The sequence below is a fragment of the Neoarius graeffei genome, chromosome 5 (genome assembly GCF_027579695.1).
Source record: "Neoarius graeffei isolate fNeoGra1 chromosome 5, fNeoGra1.pri, whole genome shotgun sequence".
NCBI lineage: Eukaryota > Metazoa > Chordata > Actinopteri > Siluriformes > Ariidae > Neoarius > Neoarius graeffei.
In genome coordinates this window covers 41,754,500-41,774,791 of record NC_083573.1, presented here as the reverse complement: position 1 = coordinate 41,774,791, position 20,292 = coordinate 41,754,500, and the positions used below count along the sequence as shown (strand labels likewise).

General features: G+C 41.2%; 1 protein-coding gene across 2 annotated transcripts in view; it reads right to left on the bottom strand.

The window, feature by feature from the left end:
* The window catches only part of col14a1a (collagen, type XIV, alpha 1a), a 256,796-nt gene that overhangs the window by 231,397 nt on the left and 5,107 nt on the right, over positions 1 to 20,292 (bottom strand). For both annotated transcript variants that reach the window (XM_060921730.1, XM_060921731.1), the window contains exons 3-5: positions 14,977 to 15,093; positions 4,844 to 4,987; positions 4,611 to 4,697 (exon numbers count right to left, since the gene is read on the bottom strand). In XM_060921730.1, coding sequence (XP_060777713.1) covers positions 4,611 to 4,697; positions 4,844 to 4,987; positions 14,977 to 15,093 — 348 coding nt within the window. The remainder of the gene's footprint in view (positions 1 to 4,610; positions 4,698 to 4,843; positions 4,988 to 14,976; positions 15,094 to 20,292) is intronic.

Sequence of the window (20,292 nt, the reverse complement as noted above, 5' to 3'; positions counted from 1 at the left end):
ATTATCTGTAGCCGCTTATCCTGTACAGGGTCGCGGGCAAGCTGGAGCCTATCCCAGCTGACTATGGGCGAGAGGCGGGGTACACCCTGGACAAGTTGCCAGATCATCGCAGGGCTGACACATATGCCCCTTTTCCACCAAAGCAGTTCCAGGGCTGGTTCGGGGCCAGTGCTTAGTTTGGAACCGGGTTTTCTGTTTCCACTGACAAAGAACCAGCTCTGGGGCCAGAAAAAACGGTTCCAGGCTAGCACCAACTCTCTGCTGGGCCAGAGGAAAGAACCGCTTACGTCAGCGGGGGGGCGGAGTTGTTAAGACCGACAACAATAACAAGACCGTGAAAGATCGCCATTTTTAAGCGACGAGAAGCAGCAGCTGTACTGTACAAACGCGAAATCATCCATTATTATTATTGTTGTTGTTGCTGCTGCTTCTTCCGTGTTGTTTTTGCTTCGATATTCGCACCAAGGTTTATGCAAACATAGCGACGTAACTTACGTATACAACGATGTAACTGATGTATACAGCGACGTAATGACGTGGCTTCCCTTAGCACCGCGAGCTATGGAAAAGCAAACTGGTTCTCAGCTGGCTCGCAAGTTGAACGAGTTGTGAACCAGCACCAGCACTGGAACTGAACCAGCCCTGGAACTGATTTGGTGGAAAAGGGGCAATAGAGACAAACAACCATTCACACTCACAGTCAATTTAGAGTCACTAGTTAACCTAACCTGCATGTCTTTGGACTGTGGGGGAAACCGGAGCACCCGGAGGAAACCCACACAGACACGGGGAGAACATGCAAACTCCGCACAGAAAGGCCCTCGCCGGCCACAGGGCTCGAACCCAGGACCTTCTTGCTGTGAGGCAACAGTGCTAACCACTACACCACCATGCCGCCCTCTACCAATAATATGTACCGTTCGATTCTTTCATTAATAGCTTCGAAGCCAAGAATCCTTGCTCATGTTCTCATCAGGATTCCAGACAAACATACAGATAAGAGGACATGCATTACATCACTGCGAGCCTGACACGGATTCCCAGTGCGAGTGAGGCCTCAGGTTCTGCATATCAGCCTTTTCCTCCAGTAAGCTGTGATGTCTTTTTCTCCTTTACAGAAACTTCTTAAAATCCGGAAAGCTGTCCAAGCTTGGGGCCCTGGCAATTAACACAAAATTAGCATTCTCAGCACCACAGCACCTAGCGATGCCTAATGCGGCGTACTGGAGAGCCCTAGAGGACAGCCGTCTCTGTCCACAACATCCAAGAGCAGCTTTGTATCAGGGATCCCTTATTAAGCGTGTTTTCTTGGACAAAGAAAATAAATAAATAAAATCACTAAGCGAAACCGCACTGCACATTTCCATTAAAAAGCGGAGTGCAGCATTATTCGTGGCTCGGCCAGCTTGTTTGGACCAGGATGTATCACCTTCTTTCTGTTTCTGACTGCGTCTGTCTCAGAGGAAGGTTACAGTAGGTGCAGGTCCTGCGGCATTTCCTCCCTGCTACTCACTAGTGTCCTGCCCTCTAGCCAAAAAAGTCAGCAAAGCCCATTATCACACCTCTGTCTCCTTCACCATTACCCACAGGGTTATATATGTGACAGACAAGTCTTCAGACAATCACCACCTTTTACCATAAGCCCAGACAAAATAAAATAAAAATAAAAAGCTACTCCAGGTGGCTTTAACCGGCACTGGAGTCTCAAACTACTGTAATTGCTTTCTAAAGCTGATGGCTCCCTCTCTCTTTTTCCATTTTCTCAAAACAATCACCGCCCTTCCCCTCTCTCACCATGTTGTAATTCCTGAACCTATCCGAAGCAAAGCCAACAGACAGCTGTTTGGATATCGGTATGAAGGGAGACGCTGCTGGTGATTGCCTGCCACATCCAGATGTTCAACAAGAATCAGTATTGCAGGTGCTATCTCTAGGTGTTTAATGTTGCGGGAATTGAAGCTGACAACACTCTGAAGAGCTGGCGCATCATTCATCAGTGGTGGGAAACAGATTTATTTAACAAAAAGAAACATAGTGCTCAAATACGAGATTCACATCCCATATGAGGACTTGTTTACTTTTATTCTGTCTATTTGAGCAGGATCCTGGGAGAGACACTTTAAAAGGAAGTGTGATCTTGTGATAGCACACAACACCACACCACACCACACCAGCCAGCCAGCACACGCACAAACCAAGTTGAATCATCTCTAAGATGGGTGACCATGAGGGAAAATCCCTTTCGCTGCTTTTCTAAGGAGAGCTAAAATTGAAATACGAAGGCTTCACTTCAGAATCATTCACGCTGAGCATCAGACGTGATCTGTGTTTGAAAATCTTTGTCATGCAGGTCATTTCACTGAAGGCAGTCTTGTATCTTACTCCAGTTCTTACTTTACTCGCCACCACACTAAACAAAATGCCACTGTCTGACATAAAAGTAAAAATTTTAAAACAGTATACACCAGGTCTGAGCGTGACTAGCCTCAGGCTATTAAAAAAAAAAAAAAAGCATTGCCCAGAGCTGCCTTGGAGGCGCTCTTCTGTTTTCATTAAGTCTCTCTGGCCTTTTTATTTCGCTCCAATACCAAAGACCTGTGTACCAAACTGTCCAGGTTAGCCTCATAATTATACCAGTTTAAAGAGAGAAAACACCCTGATAAGCTTTCTTAACTTCCTAAGAGGAAGCTCAGTCAAAATCTGTGCTACCCTGCGGCATTCCTCAGAGGTGTCCAAAATTACACTCTGTAAGCAACGCGTACAAAAAGCCACTTCTGTAGACTTCATGTGGTTTTCTCCCACATGGTCTCACCACACTGAGGTCCTGACGAGGGGCCCAAGCACACCACACAGCCCCACAGCATATTTCAAACCTTTCACAGCCCAGATTGGATTTTGCACTCTCTAAAACAAATGGCCGCAGCTCGACCCATTAGACCCTCTAACAGTCTTCGCAGCAGCAGCCGAGCTGATTGATCAGCCTGGATACCTATTCTGTACCTGCTGTGATAATGCTTCTGCACGGTCAACCATGTACTTGTTTCTTCAGAGATGATCACACAGATACTGAGTACACTTTAATCCACTTTAAAAGCCCCGTCTATTAAAGTTTCTTCTTTCACAGCACCTTGTAATAACATTATAAACACATATGATGTCAGATAAACGGCCTAGAACAATCCATATAGATAGGAAAATAAACACTTTCGCACATAACTGACGGAAGCATGGACGAGAGAGACGACTGAAATTCCAAATTAGATTGTTATCTTTGACCTTGGCTTCATGAGCATGGGCATTTTTCTATCAAGAGACAGAAGAGATGGAAACAGAGCATGCTGGGGTAGAGCGACGACCTCCACAAATTTGCTGGACTGAAATCCTTATACTCCACTGATGTCTAAAGCCATTCTCAAAGGTCTTGACAAAGGGGCATTTCCCACTGGCAAAGTTGAAATAATGATTTAAAGGGGAAAAGAAAGAGCATATGAAAAAGAAAATGTGTATGTCTGTCAGAGAGAAACAAGAAGACAAGTTATGCATATACATAGTTTGCACATGACGTCACAGAGTCGGGGATTCCCTAGTGGCAGCCATCTTGCGGGTGAAGCTTACCGTACGGGTCACTGAGCACACATTGTAACGCGCGAGTACAAAGTCTTCAAAAGAACCCAAGCAGGTTATTTAAAGCTAGCAATGGTGCACGCCTGTTGTATCCACGGCTGTCGTAATAGGTCAGATGATGACGTCAAGCGGAGCTTTTATGGAATTCCCACTGTACGGGAGCACGAAGGCGAGCAAACAAAGAAACTCAACTGCAAGGATTATCAGCCTTCCAAACACAGCAAAGTCTGCTCCGATAATTTTATAAGTGGTAAGTTTTTTAAATAAACAATCAATTGTGTTTAAGTTTGTTTTTGGAAACCAAAACATCATGTGAACAATCTCTGGAGAATGCCTAACTGGAACCGCTGAGTGTACGTTTACATTGTACACTGACATGGTACTGTAATACCACTAATGGATGTAAAATTTGTCTTAAATCAACTCGATATTACAGTATACACACACATATTTATATGCAGTGTTGAGAGCTCTAAAATTCCAATGTTTACATACCTTGGCTGTAATTAGCACACGACTGTCACTTGTTTTTATATGGTGGACTTCACGGACCCAGCCACAGACAAAATAATTGTATGACTCCAGCGACTTGTATGCTTTGAGGTCGTCAAGTGTGTAGGCGCTTTTACTATTCACAAAATAGTTCACAATATCAGGGTACGATATGGATGGCAGCCCTGCATAGTCACTTGAAAATGCATTTTTGTCCACTTCGTAGGGGTCAATTCCCCCAATCAAGGCCAGTTTGGCTGCATACCGTTGTCGTGAGATGTCGTCTAATGTATCTATATACTTCTGTTTGCTTGATTTTGCCGACATTGATCTTTATTTTAGAAAACTGACTATATAACTTCATAAATTCGTCCGAGATAACGTAGCCGCTAATGGCGATGGTCCGTTTTGTTTGACCCACAAGATGGCGGCTGGAGGGCGTTCCCCGGAATGCCGTGACGTCAGTGAAAACTATGTATTGCTCTTTGATTTACCTCCTGATAGTTCAATACCATCCTCTTTAGGCATCTCCTTTGTTCTCCGTGGTTGGGCGTTTTCTCCGTCAAATTTCCGTCCCTGAGCTGCAAAGCATAAATATTTCAGCATGTTCAAAACACATACTCTATCTGTAGCCAGAGATCCAACATACAGAAAACTTTTTTTTTTTCAGAGAAGTGTGACATAAGCGAACACAATGAACAAATGAGTCTGAGAATGTTTTCCATACCTGCAAAGCTTCCTTCAAGCGCTTTGCTTTGCTGACTTCCACTCACAGCTATAACCTTCACTCTGTACTCCTTTGTGGGATTGAAGCCATTTATTATTGCCTTGCTTTGACCCTTTGCAATTCGAAGCTCATTCCAGTCTCTATCTACAATCAGACAGAAATCATTGACAGAAGGCTCATTACTATCACCTTTCATTAAAGCTAACAAAGCCATCAAAAGCTCATTCCTTAATCGAACTGCCTCGAGTCTCAATGTCAAGCAATTTGTGTGTAAGCAATCTATTTACAGGACAATTCAGTAATCAGGATTATGTTGGGATGTTTGGTGACAAAAATTGAGATGAAATTATCCGCCTAATGATTTACAAGGGGCATGATTACATCTGTCCTGATGGAGCACGTCCACCAGGGTTGGGGAAATCCTTTGAAATTTGTCATACAGTATCAATCAAAAGTTAGTATGCACCTTTTAATTCAGTGTTTTTTATTTACTTTTTATTCATTGAAAGACACTTCATGTCTTAAAGCAGGGGTGTCAAACCTGATCCATAAAGGGCCTTGTGGCTGCAGGTTTTCATTCCAGCCATGCAGCAGCACACCTGACTTGGCTCATTCAATCAACTGAACTGTCTTCACACAGTCAAATACTTGCAGCCACACCCACCCTTGATTAAAGGGTGGGTGTGTCAGTTGATTGAATAAGCCAAATCAGGGTGCTGCTGCATGGCTGGAATGAAAACCTGCAGCCACACAGCCCTTTATGGATCAGGTTTGACACCCCTGTCTTAAAGTAATGATGGATGTCGTTTCTCTTTACTTTAGTTCAGGGGTTCTCAACCTTTTGCAACCTGGGCCCCACCAAAGCTGGTTCATTGCAGTTGGGGGCCCCTCTTCTCGCCCCGCCCCAATCCCCCCCCAAACACACTCACCCGCAGTGACGCCACCCGACCTACAGCACCTTATATCGATAGATAGATAGATAGATAGATAGATAGATAGATAGATAGATAGATAGACAGACAGATAGATAGCCAGCCAGCCCTGGGCTAGATTATTATTATTATTATTATTATTATCATTATTATTATTATTAGTAGTAGTAGTAGTAGTAGTAGCAGTAGCAGCAGTAGTAGCATTATCCATAGTAGACTAGCAGTAAGAAAACAACAAAAACAACAAATTATTTGGGTAGAGCTGAAATGGGGAAAGCAAAAATACAGTGTGGGGTAGTAGTCTTTAAAAAGACTGTTTGGGTTTTGCGCTGTATCGATGGATTGATGATAGTAGACTAGCGAGAGTCGGCACGAGTTAACTCGGCAAGAAACCAGACTAGTGTGTGTGTGGCAAGCACTCACACGGTGGCCACGGTATGCAGACTCACTCACGTGACGTTGCGTCATGTTCGCGTCACGGGCTTAAAATAACCTATACACAAGATTTTATGATAGATTGATGATAGATTTTATAATAGTATTGATTTGTATGTAATAGTCCAATGTCCTGCATTTTGACATGGGTAAATGTGTTGCATCTGCTTAGCTACTATAGCCTGTTAGCCCCAGATTTTTTTTTTTCCTCCATACATGAAGCCTACTCGCGACCCCCCTGGAGTACCTCCGCGCCCCACCAGGGGGGCGCGCCCCCCCGGTTGAGAACCACTGCTTTAGTTGATCGATTGTTGACATAATATTGGATTATTACAGTTGTGGAATAGGGCTATTTACTGTATTTTTATTATTTACTATTTGATCTCAAACACATTAAGAAGGCAAGAAATTGCACAAATTAACTTTTGACAAGGCATAGCTGTTAATTGAAAAGCGTTCCAGGTGACTACCTCATGAAGCTGGTTAAGATAATGCCAATAGTGTGGAAAGCGTCATCAAGGTAAATGCTGGATACTTTGAAGAATCTAAAGTATGAAACATATTGTTTTTTAACACTTTTTTTGTTTACCACATAATTCCATATATGCTCCATAGGAAGCCATGGCCTAATGCCTAGAGAAGCAGCTTTGGGACCAAAAGGTTGCTGGTTTGATTCCCTGAACCAGCAGAAATGGTTGAAATGCCCCTGAGCAAAGCACCTGTCCCCCAGGCTGCTCTGGGTATTGTACGTTGCTCTGGGTAAGAGCGTCTGCTGAATGCCTGTAATGTAACGTAATATGTTGTTTCATAGTTTTGATGTCTAGAAAAAGATTCTACAATGTAGAAAATAGTCAAAATATAGAAAAACCTATGAATGAGTAGGGGTGTCCAAACTTTTGACTGGTACTGTATGTTGGGATTGAATTGTGGGTTAAATCAAGGGTAGAACAGCGATTTTTAGTTTTTGTTCATTATTTGCTTTATAAAGCACCCCGTATTCGTGCTGATATTTAACATTTAACTAAATTAATTTAACATTGATATTTAACTAAACATAATTTATTTTATACAGTGGTGCTTGAAAGTTTGTGAACCCTTTAGAATTTTCTATATTTCTGCATAAATATGACCTAAAACATCATCAGATTTTCACACAAGTCCTAAAAGTAAATAAAGAGAACCCAGTTAAACAAACGAGACAAAAATATTATACTTGGTAATTTATTTATTGAGGAATATGATCCAATATTACATATCTGTGAGTGGCAAAAGTATGTGAACCTCTAAGATTAGCAGTTAATTTGAAGGTGAAATTAGAGTCAGGTGTTTTCAATCAATGGGATGGCAATCAGGTGTGAGTGGGCACCCTGTTTTATTTAAAGAACAGGGATCTATCAAAGTCTGATCTTCACAACACATGTTTGTGGAAGTGTATCATGGCACGAACAAAGGAGATTTCTGAGGACCTCAGAAAAAGCGTTGTTGATGCGCATCAGGCTGGAAAAGGTTACAAAACCATCTCTAAAGAGTTTGGACTCCACCAATCCACAGTCAGACAGATTGTGTACAAATGGAGGAAATTCAAGACCATTGTTACCCTCCCGGGGCGGCACGGTGGTGTAGTGGTTAGCGCTGTCGCCTCACAGCAAGAAGGTCCTGGGTTCGAGCCCCGTGGCCGGCGAGGGCCTTTCTGTGCGGAGTTTGCATGTTCTCCCCGTGTCCGCGTGGGTTTCCTCCGGGTGCTCCGGTTTCCCCCACAGTCCAAAGACATGCAGGTTAGGTTAACTGGTGACTCTAAATTGACCGTAGGTGTGAATGAGAGTGTGAATGGTTGTCTGTGTCTATGTGTCAGCCCTGTGATGACCTGGCGACTTGTCCAGGGTGTACCCCGCCTTTCGCCCGGAGTCAGCTGGGATAGGCTCCAGCTTGCCTGCGACCCTGTATAAGGATAAAGCGGCTAGAGATAATGAGATGAGATGAGATGTTACCCTCCCCAGGAGTGGTCGACCAACAAAGGTCACTCCAAGAGCAAGGCGTGTAATAGTCGGCGAGGTCACAAAGGACCCCGGGGTAACTTCTAAGCAACTGAAGGCCTCTCTCACATTGGCTAATGTTAATGTTCATGAGTCCACCATCAGGAGAACACTGAACAACAATGGTGTGCATGGCAGGGTTGCAAGGAGAAAACCACTGCTCTCCAAAAAGAACATTGCTGCTCATCTGCAGTTTGCTAAAGATCACATGGACAAGCCAGAAGGCTACTGGGAAAATGTTTTTTGGACGGATGAGACCAAAATAGAACTTTTTAGTTTAAATGAGAAGGGTTATGTTTGGAGAAAGGAAAGCACTGCATTCTAGCATAAGAACCTTATCCCATCTGTGAAACATGGTGGTGGTAGTATCATGGTTTGGGCCTGTTTTGCTGCATCTGAGCCAGGACGGCTTGCCTTCATTGAGGGAACAATGAATTCTGAATTATACCAGTGAATTCTAAAAGAAAATGTCAGGACATCTGTCCATGAACTGAATCTCAAGAGAAGGTGGGTCATGCTGCAAGACAACGACCCTAAGCACACAAGTCGTTCTACCAAAGAATGGTTAAAGAAGAACAAAGTGATTGTTTTGGAATGGCCAAGTCAAAGTCCTGACCTTAATCCAATCGAAATGTTGTGGAAGGACCTGAAGCGAGCAGTTCATGTGAGGAAACCCACCAACATCCCAGAGTTGAAGCTGTTCTGTACGGAGGAATGGGCTAAAATTCCTCCAAGCCGGTGTGCAGGACTGATCAACAGTTACCGGAAATGTTTAGTTGCAGTTATTGCTGCACAAGGGGGGGTCACACCAGATACTGAAAGCAAAGGTTCACATACTTTTGCCACTCACAGATATGTAATATTGGATCATTTTCCTCAATAAATAAATGACCAAGTATAATATTTTTGTCTCATTTGTTTAACTGGGTTCTCTTTATCTACTTTTAGGATTTAGATGAAAATCTGATGATGTTTTAGGTCATATTTATGCAGAAATACAGAAAATTCTAAAGGGTTCACAAACTTTCAAGCACCACTGTAGATAGATAGATAGATAGATAGATAGATAGATAGATAGATAGATAGATAGATAGATAGATAGATAGATAGATAGATAAGACTTTACTGTCATTGTAGTTATACAACAAAACTTTGGTAGTACTCAGAGAAAACAATAGGAATATAAAAGAATATAAATAAAATACAAGATAAAGTAAGTGGGGGAAAGTGTAGTGTAGGCAGACATTGCACAAATTGTAATAGTTGTACTTACTTTATTATTATTATTATTATTATTATTATCCCAGGCAAAAATACACATCAACTATACATTTTCAGTACATGGTTGAAAAATATTGATTTTCCAAAGCTCATGCTAAATTTCCAACAGTAACAAATTGACTCAAGTGTTAATTTGCACATTCACTTATTTGCTGATCACCAATCTACTCAGTTTAAGTAAGCATTACTTGTGTTTTTCTTACCTTATGAGCAAAAATTTTTGTAAGCTTAAATCAGGTCAGCGAAAGAAAATGTACATGCTGGATTTTAGCTGCATTCATTCATTCATTATCCACTGCAGGCTGCGGGTGAGCTGGAACCAATCCCAGCTGACATTTGGTGAACGGCAGGGTATACCCTGGACAGATCGCTAGTCTATCACAAGGCTAACACACAGAGTGACAGACAGCCATTCACACTCAATCACATGCAATTTGGAGTAGCCAGTTGGCTTAATCCGCATGTCTTTGGACTGTGAGAGGAAACTGGAGCACCGCAGGCATGAGGAGAACGTACAAATTCCACACAGAAAGGCCCCAGTCAACCACCAGGTTTGAACTCAGAACCTGCTTGCTATGAGGTGACAGTGCTAACCAGTGCAGTACCGTGCTGCCCATTTTAGCCACATATTTCTCATCTTATCTCATCTCATTATCTCTAGCCGCTTTATCCTGTTCTACAGGGTCGCAGGCAAGCTGGAGCCTATCCCAGCTGACTACGGGCGAAAGGCAAGGTACACCCTGGACAAGTCGCCAGGTCATCACAGGGCTGACACATAGACACAGACAACCATTCACACTCACATTCACACCTATGGTCAATTTAGGCCCTGTCCACACGGCAACGGATTCAGGTGAATCCGATTAAATTGTTTATCGTTTCGGCCTGGCGTCCACACGGCACCGGCGTTTTGGGTGCCCCAAAACGAAATCTTTTGAGAACGGGTTCCAGAGTGGAAAGATCTGGCAACGGCGCCGTTGTGAAGTCGTCTGGATGAGTAGAACGGATTTGTTTACGATGACATCACAACCACATGTGCTTCACGCCGGGTAGAAGTGTAATGAACTCGATGCGAGTTGTCAACAAATCCTATAACTTGGTTCATGAAACGCGCTTACAAAATATTTTCACTGTGAATATTTATTGTGTAATGGTGCAAAGTGAGAGAGAGAGAGAGAGAGAGAGAGAGAGAGAGAGAGAATAGCCCTTACGGCAGAGTCAATCCTGCCAGCAAAAATAGGGAAAAAAGGAGCGATCTCACCTCTTCAGATGTTGGTTTAAGTCCTACAATACATTCCTCAAAAAGGGCGGAGAAGAACAAATTAATCCATCAACATGTAGCATTCAATTTATTCCGGACCATTAAAGACGCCGCCTTCCGCGTAGAATCATACGTCATCCTCGCCGCCATATTGGATGGGTCAAAGCGGAGAATAAAGATGCCTCATTCATGTGCTGCGTTTAACTGTACCAACAGGTTTGCCGTCCAAACGAGATCGCATGGGATTACCTTTCACAGGTGAGACTGGAAAAATACTTTTCATTGTTTTTGGTCATTATAATGTAATTTTACGAACAGATTTTTCTGACTTTGTGGCTAATATGAAGTCTCGCGCATAATAGTTTATGCGCATGCGTCCTTACTTCTTCTATTGTTCTGGTGTCTCCGAAGGGACCGTCTTACAGCGCCCCTAGAGGTGTGGCATGTGTATTGCATCGTTTTCAGCAAGCGTTGCGTTGCCATATGTACCTGATATTTTACTGATCCGTTGCCCATGTGGACACGATATTTTTTTTAATAACATCTCGTTGCCGTTGTCGTGTGGATGTAGCCTTAGAGTCGCCAGTTAACCTAACCTGCATGTCTTTGGACTGTGGGGGAAACCGGAGCACCCGGAGGAAACCCACATGGACACGGGGAGAACATGCAAACTCCACACAGAAAGGCCCTCGCCGGCCACGGGGCTTGAACCCGGACCCTCTTGCTGTGAGGCGACAGCGCTAATCACTACACCACCATGCTGCCCTTTTAGCCACATATTTACATGAATTAATTAATTCAGTACAGAAATTAAAGCAAAAGTCATTCTGGGAATTCTCATACTAATTACTAATCTAAACCACTGAAATACTTTTATCAGTGAACTGTCAAAATTGCATGACCAATTTAAAATGCAGTCCATCCAAATACCCAATTAATGCTCGCCTAAAAATAGAAAGCAATATTGTCCAAAGCAAAATGTGACACTCTGTACATTTATTTTTTATAACCCTTTTTCTTTAATTCATAGAGCTTGAGTGTATAGCAAAAATTTCTGCCGAATCTTATGCAGAGTGAAGCTTGAGGCAATGATATTAACTGGATGTCAAATTGCAAGAAATCAGTGTGTGGCAGCTTTATGAATAACATGTAGATTCAGTTCAGTGGTGGATGCCTTCAATTTGAATTGCTCATAAAGAAACCTCAAGCTTCTTTCGCCTGTAGATAGCATATGAATGTATCGTAGTACACCACACAGGTATACATACAGTACGTATGTATTGTCAGTTCAATCCAATTCATCACAGTCTCTACGAACACACGTGATTAAGGCTACATCCACACGACAACGGCAACGAGATTTTTTTTTTTAAATATCGCGTCCACATGGGCAACGGATCAGTAAAATATCAGGTTCATATGGCAACGCAACGCTTGCTGAAAACGATGCATTACACATGCCACACCTCTACGTGCGCTGTAAGATGGTCCCATCGGAGACACCAGAACAATAGAAGAAGTAGACGCATGCGCATAAACCCCTTCTTCTGTAGCATCAGCCACATAAAGTTTTGATTATTAGTCAGTAGCGTAAAATAGTATCTATTGTCTAAGGCACTTATTTATATTTCATATTAAAACGTCTATGTAAATTAATACATAGAAAGCCTGGCCAGGCGCTGAACGTTCTTCTGCCTTCACTTTAAGAGAAATTCAGGGCGAGCATGAGCCTAGATTCTTCCCTGTCACTGTCACACGCACACACCTTCTCACTCCCTATCCTATGGATATAGTCCCTTTAAATCACGTGCTCGTTTTTTGAATGGAGACGCGGAAAGAGGAATTAACGGGGGTAGATGGAAGCCGGTACGCCAACATTCTGAGATCCTCCAGAATTCTTTAATGGTCCGGAATAAATTGAATGCTACACGTTGATGGATTACTTTGTTCTTCTACGCCCTTTTTGAGGAATGTATTGTCGGACTTAAACCAACATCTGAAGAGGTGAGATCGCTCCTTTTTTTCCCCCTATTTTTGCTGGCGGGATTGTCATGTGGTTGTGACGTCATCGTAAACAAGTCCGTTCTACTCATCCAGACGACTTCGCAATGGCGCCGTTGCCAGATTTTTTCACTCTGGAACCCATTCTCAAAAGATTTCGTTTCGGGGCACCCAAAACGCCGGTGCCATGTGGACGCCAGGCCAAAACGATAAACAATTTTATCAGATTCATCTGAATCCGTTGCCGTGTGGACAGGGCCTAAGAATGACGCTTTGCATTTCTTACACACGCTGTGTATCAGCATTGAATGAGTCTTTCTCTCATGTAGTTAAGGTTCTGTTTCACAGCTTGTCCACTTTGCTTAACCTCATACGCCTCTTCACTGGTTTCACACAAAGAACTCTCCTATGATTCCACTCAATTCCACTCTTCTACAGGAAATCCTGGTGTTGCCTCTCCACATCAGACCACTGACCAATGCTACTGATTTAAATCCTCATGGCCCACAAAGAGATCAATTTGACTGAGGAGTGGGTTAAATTGTGCTTGCTCAGCAGCCACTTGGAGCACGATTGGGGTTAGAGAAGACCGAAGAGGTTCAAGGGCTGAAGATTTACCGTAGCTTTGCTGATGTGTCAGCACTTAATAACAATTGAAAGAAAAATGCTGCAGGCAGCAAAGTGTTATAGGAGTGTAATACCTGATGAGAGAACATAAAAGTATTCAAAAGTTTCATTTTGCTTCGGTGAGGACTGAATTTTTCCCGCCGACAATATAGATTTTCGTATAAAGATAGATCTGACTTTCAGTTTAAATTTCAAAGAGACATTTTTGAGGGAAAAGAGCAATCTTCAACTGCTGAAAATAGACATGCAATAATATTGATGCTTCCAGCTATAATGTTCAGGAGGAAATTAATCTTCTGTGTTTTCATTTGGAAAGACAACACTGAGTCCAATATCGTGAGCCAAAATCTAAAGTTTAACTTTGTTTGTTTAGTTTTGCACTCAGCGATCAGAGATCCGAGCCAAATCTGACAAGCAAAGAGCATCAGACTAGGTGTGGGTCCTTTAGCTCTTGAATCAAGGAAGTCATAACTCTAAGTCTGGCTAAACATCATGTGACCCCCCCCCCCTTCTATAGCTCAGGGGTGACTGTAGAATTATGGGATTTCAAACATACTCAGCTGACATCAAATACGGTAAACGCAGGATATGATGGTGACCATGCTCTGACCCGTTCTGCTTCTGGTGCATTGCTGCAGGCCAAAATCAACCCCTTCCCCTTAAAAACACACTGAAGTCAGCACTTCCTGACTGACTTATACTATCATATGTCCTTATTCAACCCTTCTATCTCATCAATACCCCAGTTCTTCCAATGGAACTAATTCCAGCAATTAAATCCACTCTGGTCACAGAGAAAAAGCTGCTATAATGGAAATGATGGCCCTTCCCATCTGTTCATTCTGCTGAATTGGATAATGAGGAATGGTCATTCAGTCCTGCCAGGTTCAATATACGCAGAGGAATGCTGAAGAATGCGCTTGGCATGTTTGGACATGGCTCGGTATTGTGCCTAGGAAAAGGATTTGTGGCCTTTAACAAAAGGGCGAGCTTAGAGACCCGATGCCTAATAAGCCCTTGATTCTCAAAAAGCTTTCGCTACAAGCCAAGGTTTGCGCCTTTGTTCATGTTATCCAAAGCTAAACCGTAGTCGAAAACAAGCTCTGATTGAAGTCTTTTAAAACAGAAAACATGCAGGTCATATGGGCCACGCAGTATGGACACAGTGTTGGACTCTGATTACACTGCTGCATGTCTCGGTTTTAGTACGATGTGTATTTTATGTATTACACAATACGATACATATTGCAGCTGCAGTATAATGAGCTGAACTGACAAACGGCATACACCAGATATTTCCGTGCTTTGTTAAAGTTCCAATTTTTTTTTTCTTTTTTGGCAGAAGCCTTCACCCTGATAACCAGCTGTGATAATGCGCAGCTCTATATGAGCCATCAGGCTAAATGGGATACTGTCAGGATTTTATGTGAATGTGTGCAAATTGCAGGCTTGCAAGTGTTATCGAATCTTTTCTGGTTTGTACCAACAGGCACAAACAGCCATTTAGAAGTAATGAATGAACAGCAGTTCATCATGATCATTAGACATGTTCATGAGTCTTACCTGGCACAGTGTTGTAAATAAATCTATAGCCATCGTATTCTCCTTTTGGCTCTTTCCATAACACATGCAACTTGTCAGGACCTATGACTTTAAATCGCAGTCTTCGTGGGCCTGCAACTGGAAGAGAAACAAAATATGTCAGAAATATAGTATATTTTGTTATAAAACAATATATTTGTGATGGAAACCCCCCCCCAAAAAAAAAATGTGTCCTTTACCTTTTACAGGGACCATGTGGACTATACTAGCATGCAATTCTATATCAGGTGCATTTGAACCAAAGATATTTCAAGTGAAGAGAAAATAGCTATGGAACAAATACTTCCACATTCTCAGTTGAGTTTACTTTTGTATATATATGTTTATTTGATCCACATTCACTGGATATGAGCAATCGTGCGCTCTGATTGGCTACTCTACTACTAGGATATCAGCTAATATACCATGAGTAGAGAAAAACAAAAAGGCAGAGTGCATCAAGTCAGATATATCACTTTGTTATCAAGTATTTGAAAGAAACAGAAACAGCTAAAAGAATATAGTTCCCCCCCCCCCCCCCAATATCTCCTGTTCCACACTCCAGCCCAGTCGGTGGCGGTAATGCACCTTTAAAAGGAGAAAAAGAAAGAAAGCACAGCTTTATTCATCACACACTTGTGAAATTTCCTCTCTGCATTTAACCCATCTGAAGCAGTGAACACACACATGCACACACACGAGCACTCACACATACCCAGAGCAGTGGGCAGTCATGCTAACAGCCCCCGGGGAGCAATCGGGAGTTAGGTGCTTCACTCAAGGGCACCCCAGCCCAAGGCCGTCCCATATTAACCTAACCGCATGTCTTTGAACTGTGGGGGAAACCGGAGCACCCAGAGGAAACCCATGCAGACACGGGGAGAACATGCAAACTCCAGACAGAAAGGCCCTTGCCAAAGCTGGGTTCAAACCCAGAACCTTCTTGCTGTGAGGCAACCATGCTAACCACTACACCACCGTGCTGCCCGGTTTGTCAAGTTGGTTTGTTGGTTTAAGTTGGTTTGCCAACCGCCAAAAAACCCTAAAGAAGAAGAAGAAGAAAATGGCGGACCGTGTTACTGAACTGAGGATGAAATAAAAACTCTACTTGAAAACAAAACCCCAAAAAATTCAAATAAGAGTGCTCTGAGAGCACAATATCCCCCGCTGACAACTCTGCCATAACTCTGGTAAAATGTGACTGAACTGAATGAAATTGCAATATGCGTATTACCGACATATAACAACGAATCCTGTCAAGTTTCATGAAATTCCTCCAAAAATTGTGAGAGGAGTTGATTTCAGAAGGTGAGTACCCTTCCCGTGATGGACAGATGAACGGACATCGTCACGACATAATCCCCCTTCGGGCCTTTCGGCCAGCGGGGGATAAAAATTGTGAGGGAAGTTGATTTCAGAAAGCAAGCACACCTTGATGAAATTGCCAAAGTACAAGGTTGTTAATAATCAAGGGCGTAACTCTGGTAAAATTTGCCCAAATTAAACGAAATTTCAATATGTGTATAATTGTCATATAACAAAGCCTTTTGCCAAGTTTGGTGAAATTCCTCCACAGATTGTGAGAGGAGTTGATTTCAGAAGAACGTCCACCCTCATGAAATTGTCAAAGTACAAGTTATTTAATCAAGGGTCAAAACTCTGGTAAAATTTTCACAAACAAAATTAAATCGCAATATGCGTATTAGCGTCATATAACAAGGCCTTTTACCAAGCTTTGAGAAATTTGTCCAAAAATTGTGAGAGGAGTTGATTTCAGAAGGAAAACACACTCTCGTGAAATTGTCAAAGTATAATTTTGTTAATCAAGGGCTGTAACTCTGGTAAAATATGACTGAATTTAACGAAATTGCAATATGCATATTACCAACATATAACAAAGAATCCTGTCAAGTTTCATGAAATTCCTCCAAAAATTGTGAGAGGAATTGATTTCAGAAGGTGAGTACCCTTCCCGGGACGGACAGACTGACAGACACTGCCACGACATAATCCCCCTTCGGGCCTTTCAGCCAACAGGGGATAAAAAAGCAACAAAATATGGAATAAAAGTATTCGATGGTAAGAACGTATCTTGTTTTACTTTTCAAGAATTATTATTATAGTATTTTTCCCAAATTGCTCCTGTCATTTCGCTGGTTTGTTTACATTCTAAGTGGAAATGATTTTGTCGGACATTTTATACGAAGTTTTTATTCATCGAATGTGCAAAACAAAAAAAATAAAAATAAAAATGCTCTGTTTCTCAAAATCCAGTGAATGTGAATAAAATAAAACAATTATTCCAGTCAATCTCGTCGTACATGGCTCATAGCCAGCGAGGTGCGTAATCAGCTCATATACGACTTGATTTCGTGGAATAACTGTATTATACCAACATCACTCTCAGGATATTATAATCTAAGTAAGGCCAGGAGAAGCCTTCATGCTATGTATGAAGGTTTGAGAAGACAGTGTTAGAGAAGAGAATGCTGATTTTTAAACCCGGGTTAAACACTACTGCACTATTTTACTAGCCAGGGATAGGTATTATTCAAAACTAGATGATCATTTCAGTTCTAGCATCAATTTGCTATAGTTTTAGTCCAAATACAGAAGATTTGAATGAAATATTTTTTTCTAGAAACAGAAGAAAATGCAAAAGCCTGCCTTTTGGATGTGCTTTGTTCCCATCCCATTCAAAGATTCATCAAATAATGTACTTTTTTTTTAAATTGAGTCTTTCAAATTCCAGGTGAAACATGTTGCTTGTAGCTTGTCATTAAGTCAATACCCATCCCTAGCTACTGATTTCACAGAGGAGGAAAGTCAGTACAGAAAGCACCATTTTACAACCTTTATTACCGTAGTACTAATTTTTTTTTTTTTGCCTTTAAAAAGCTGATAAAAGGTCAGGTCTCCGAAAATAATTTACCATGACTGGAGAACGTAATCCTTCTGACCGTGAATCAGGTTTTAAAAAGCCGTAAAGTGTTATCTGCATGCTGCTTAACCACCACGCCCAGTGCACACACACATTCCTACTGAATCACAGTGAAACCCCAAGCACTACTTGGTTCACTATTTCTACACACAGATAAGTAGGAAATCCCCATCATTTCTTTACATGCTGCCACACAGATGAAATACTAAGAATGTATAGCGTACTGCAGGGGTTTTCAAAGTGTGGGAGAGTCAGCCCCCCCTCAGAGCGCAAATAAACAACAGCGCCCCCCCCCCTCACAATTTTTGTTGTTGCTATACTTAATGTTCCATTCGTATTTTAAAAAAGTGGGTATTGTACACATTTTTCTTTTACACATTTTAAACATCTGTGCTTTTTGAAAACATCTTTTTTACACATTTATATGAGCTTTTTTAAAACCTCTTTTTTACACATTTTAAACATCTGTGCTTTTTGAAAACATCTTTTTTACACATTTAAAACATCTGTGCTTTTTGAAAACCTCTTTTTTACACATTTTAAACATCTGTGCTTTTTGAAAACCTCTTTTTTACACATTTTAAACATCTGTGCTTTTTGAAAACATCTTTTTTACACATTTAAAACATATGAGCTTTTTTAAAACCTCTTTTTTACACATTTTAAACAGCTGTGCTTTTTGAAAACATCTTTTTTACACATTTTAAACATCTGTGCTTTTTGAAAACCTCTTTTTTACACATTTTAAACATCGGCGCTTTTTGAAAACCTCTTTTTTACACATTTAAAGCATATGAGCCTTTTTAAAACCTCTTTTTTACAGATTTAAAACATATGAGCTTTTTTAAAACCTCTTTTTTACACATTTTAAACATCTGTGATTTTTTGAAAACCTCTTTTTTACACATTTTAAACATCTGTGCTTTTTGAAAACCTCTTTTTTACACATTTTAAACATCGGCGCTTTTTGAAAACCTCTTTTTTACACATTTAAAGCATATGAGCCTTTTTAAAACCTCTTTTTTACAGATTTAAAACATATGAGCTTTTTTAAAACCTCTTTTTTACACATTTTAAACATCTGTGATTTTTTGAAAACCTCTTTTTTACACATTTTAAACATCTGTGCTTTTTGAAAACCTCTTTTTTACACATTTTAAACATCTGTGCTTTTTGAAAACCTCTTTTTTACACATTTTAAACATCGGCGCTTTTTGAAAACCTCTTTTTTACACATTTAAAGCATATGAGCCTTTTTAAAACCTCTTTTTTACAGATTTAAAACATATGAGCTTTTTTAAAACCTCTTTTTTACACATTTTAAACATCTGTGATTTTTGAAAACCTCTTTTTTACACATTTTAAACATCTGTGCTTTTTGAAAACATCTTTTTTACACATTTCAAACATCGGCACTTTTTGAAAACATCTTTTTTACACATTTAAAGCATATGAGCTTTTTTAAAACCTCTTTTTTTACACATTTTAAACATCTGTGCTTTTTTAAAACATCTTTTTTTTTTTTACACATTTTAAACATCTGTGCTTTTTTTTAAAAACATCTTGTTTTACACATTTTAAACATCTCATAGCATCGTTAGCTAGCACCTCTTGACAGACAACACACTGTGGCAGTGGAGCATCTTCAGATCCAGTCCATGAAGATCCAAACTTTAAATAATCGTGGTCATACTTCCTTCTTTTTTTGCTTGGCCCAGACTCTGTCTCCTCACTCACTGGAGCTTTAGGTACTAAAAATCGATCCATTTTGTCTCTGGCAAAGGCTAGCTGAAGTTCGCTAAATGTCCGCAATAGTAACTTATTCTGGTTTATTTTTCCTCACGTTGCGCCCCCCCCCCGAAGATCTCTGGCGCCCCCTAGGGGAGGCGCGCCCCACACTTTGAAAAGCTCTGGCGTACTGTACACCAAATGTGGGCATGTAAAGATGGACAGTTTGGAGTAGAAAGTCAAGTCTGACACAAGCACTGATACACAGTGGTATCTGGAAGTGAAAACTATAAGGATAAATGGGGGGGAACAACAAAAAAAAAACACAAGAAACAAAAACTGCGCTAAATGCACCAACCTGCTGAAATTGAGGATTGGATTTCTGCTGCGATTTGTTCACTGAGGGGGCAGAGAGCTCTCTTCTCAAGAGACCATCAACTCCACACATTTCTGCACTCTCAAAAACAACCTGTGCCTTTGAGGGATGCTCAACTGAAATCCACTTGTATAAGAGCACATTGCAAACATTTTATATTAGACAAAGTGATGGAAAACGTCCCTGAAAAAAAGTAGGTCTGGACTTCTGCTGTTATTTAGGATGAAGGGACAGGAGTGATATAAATGTACCT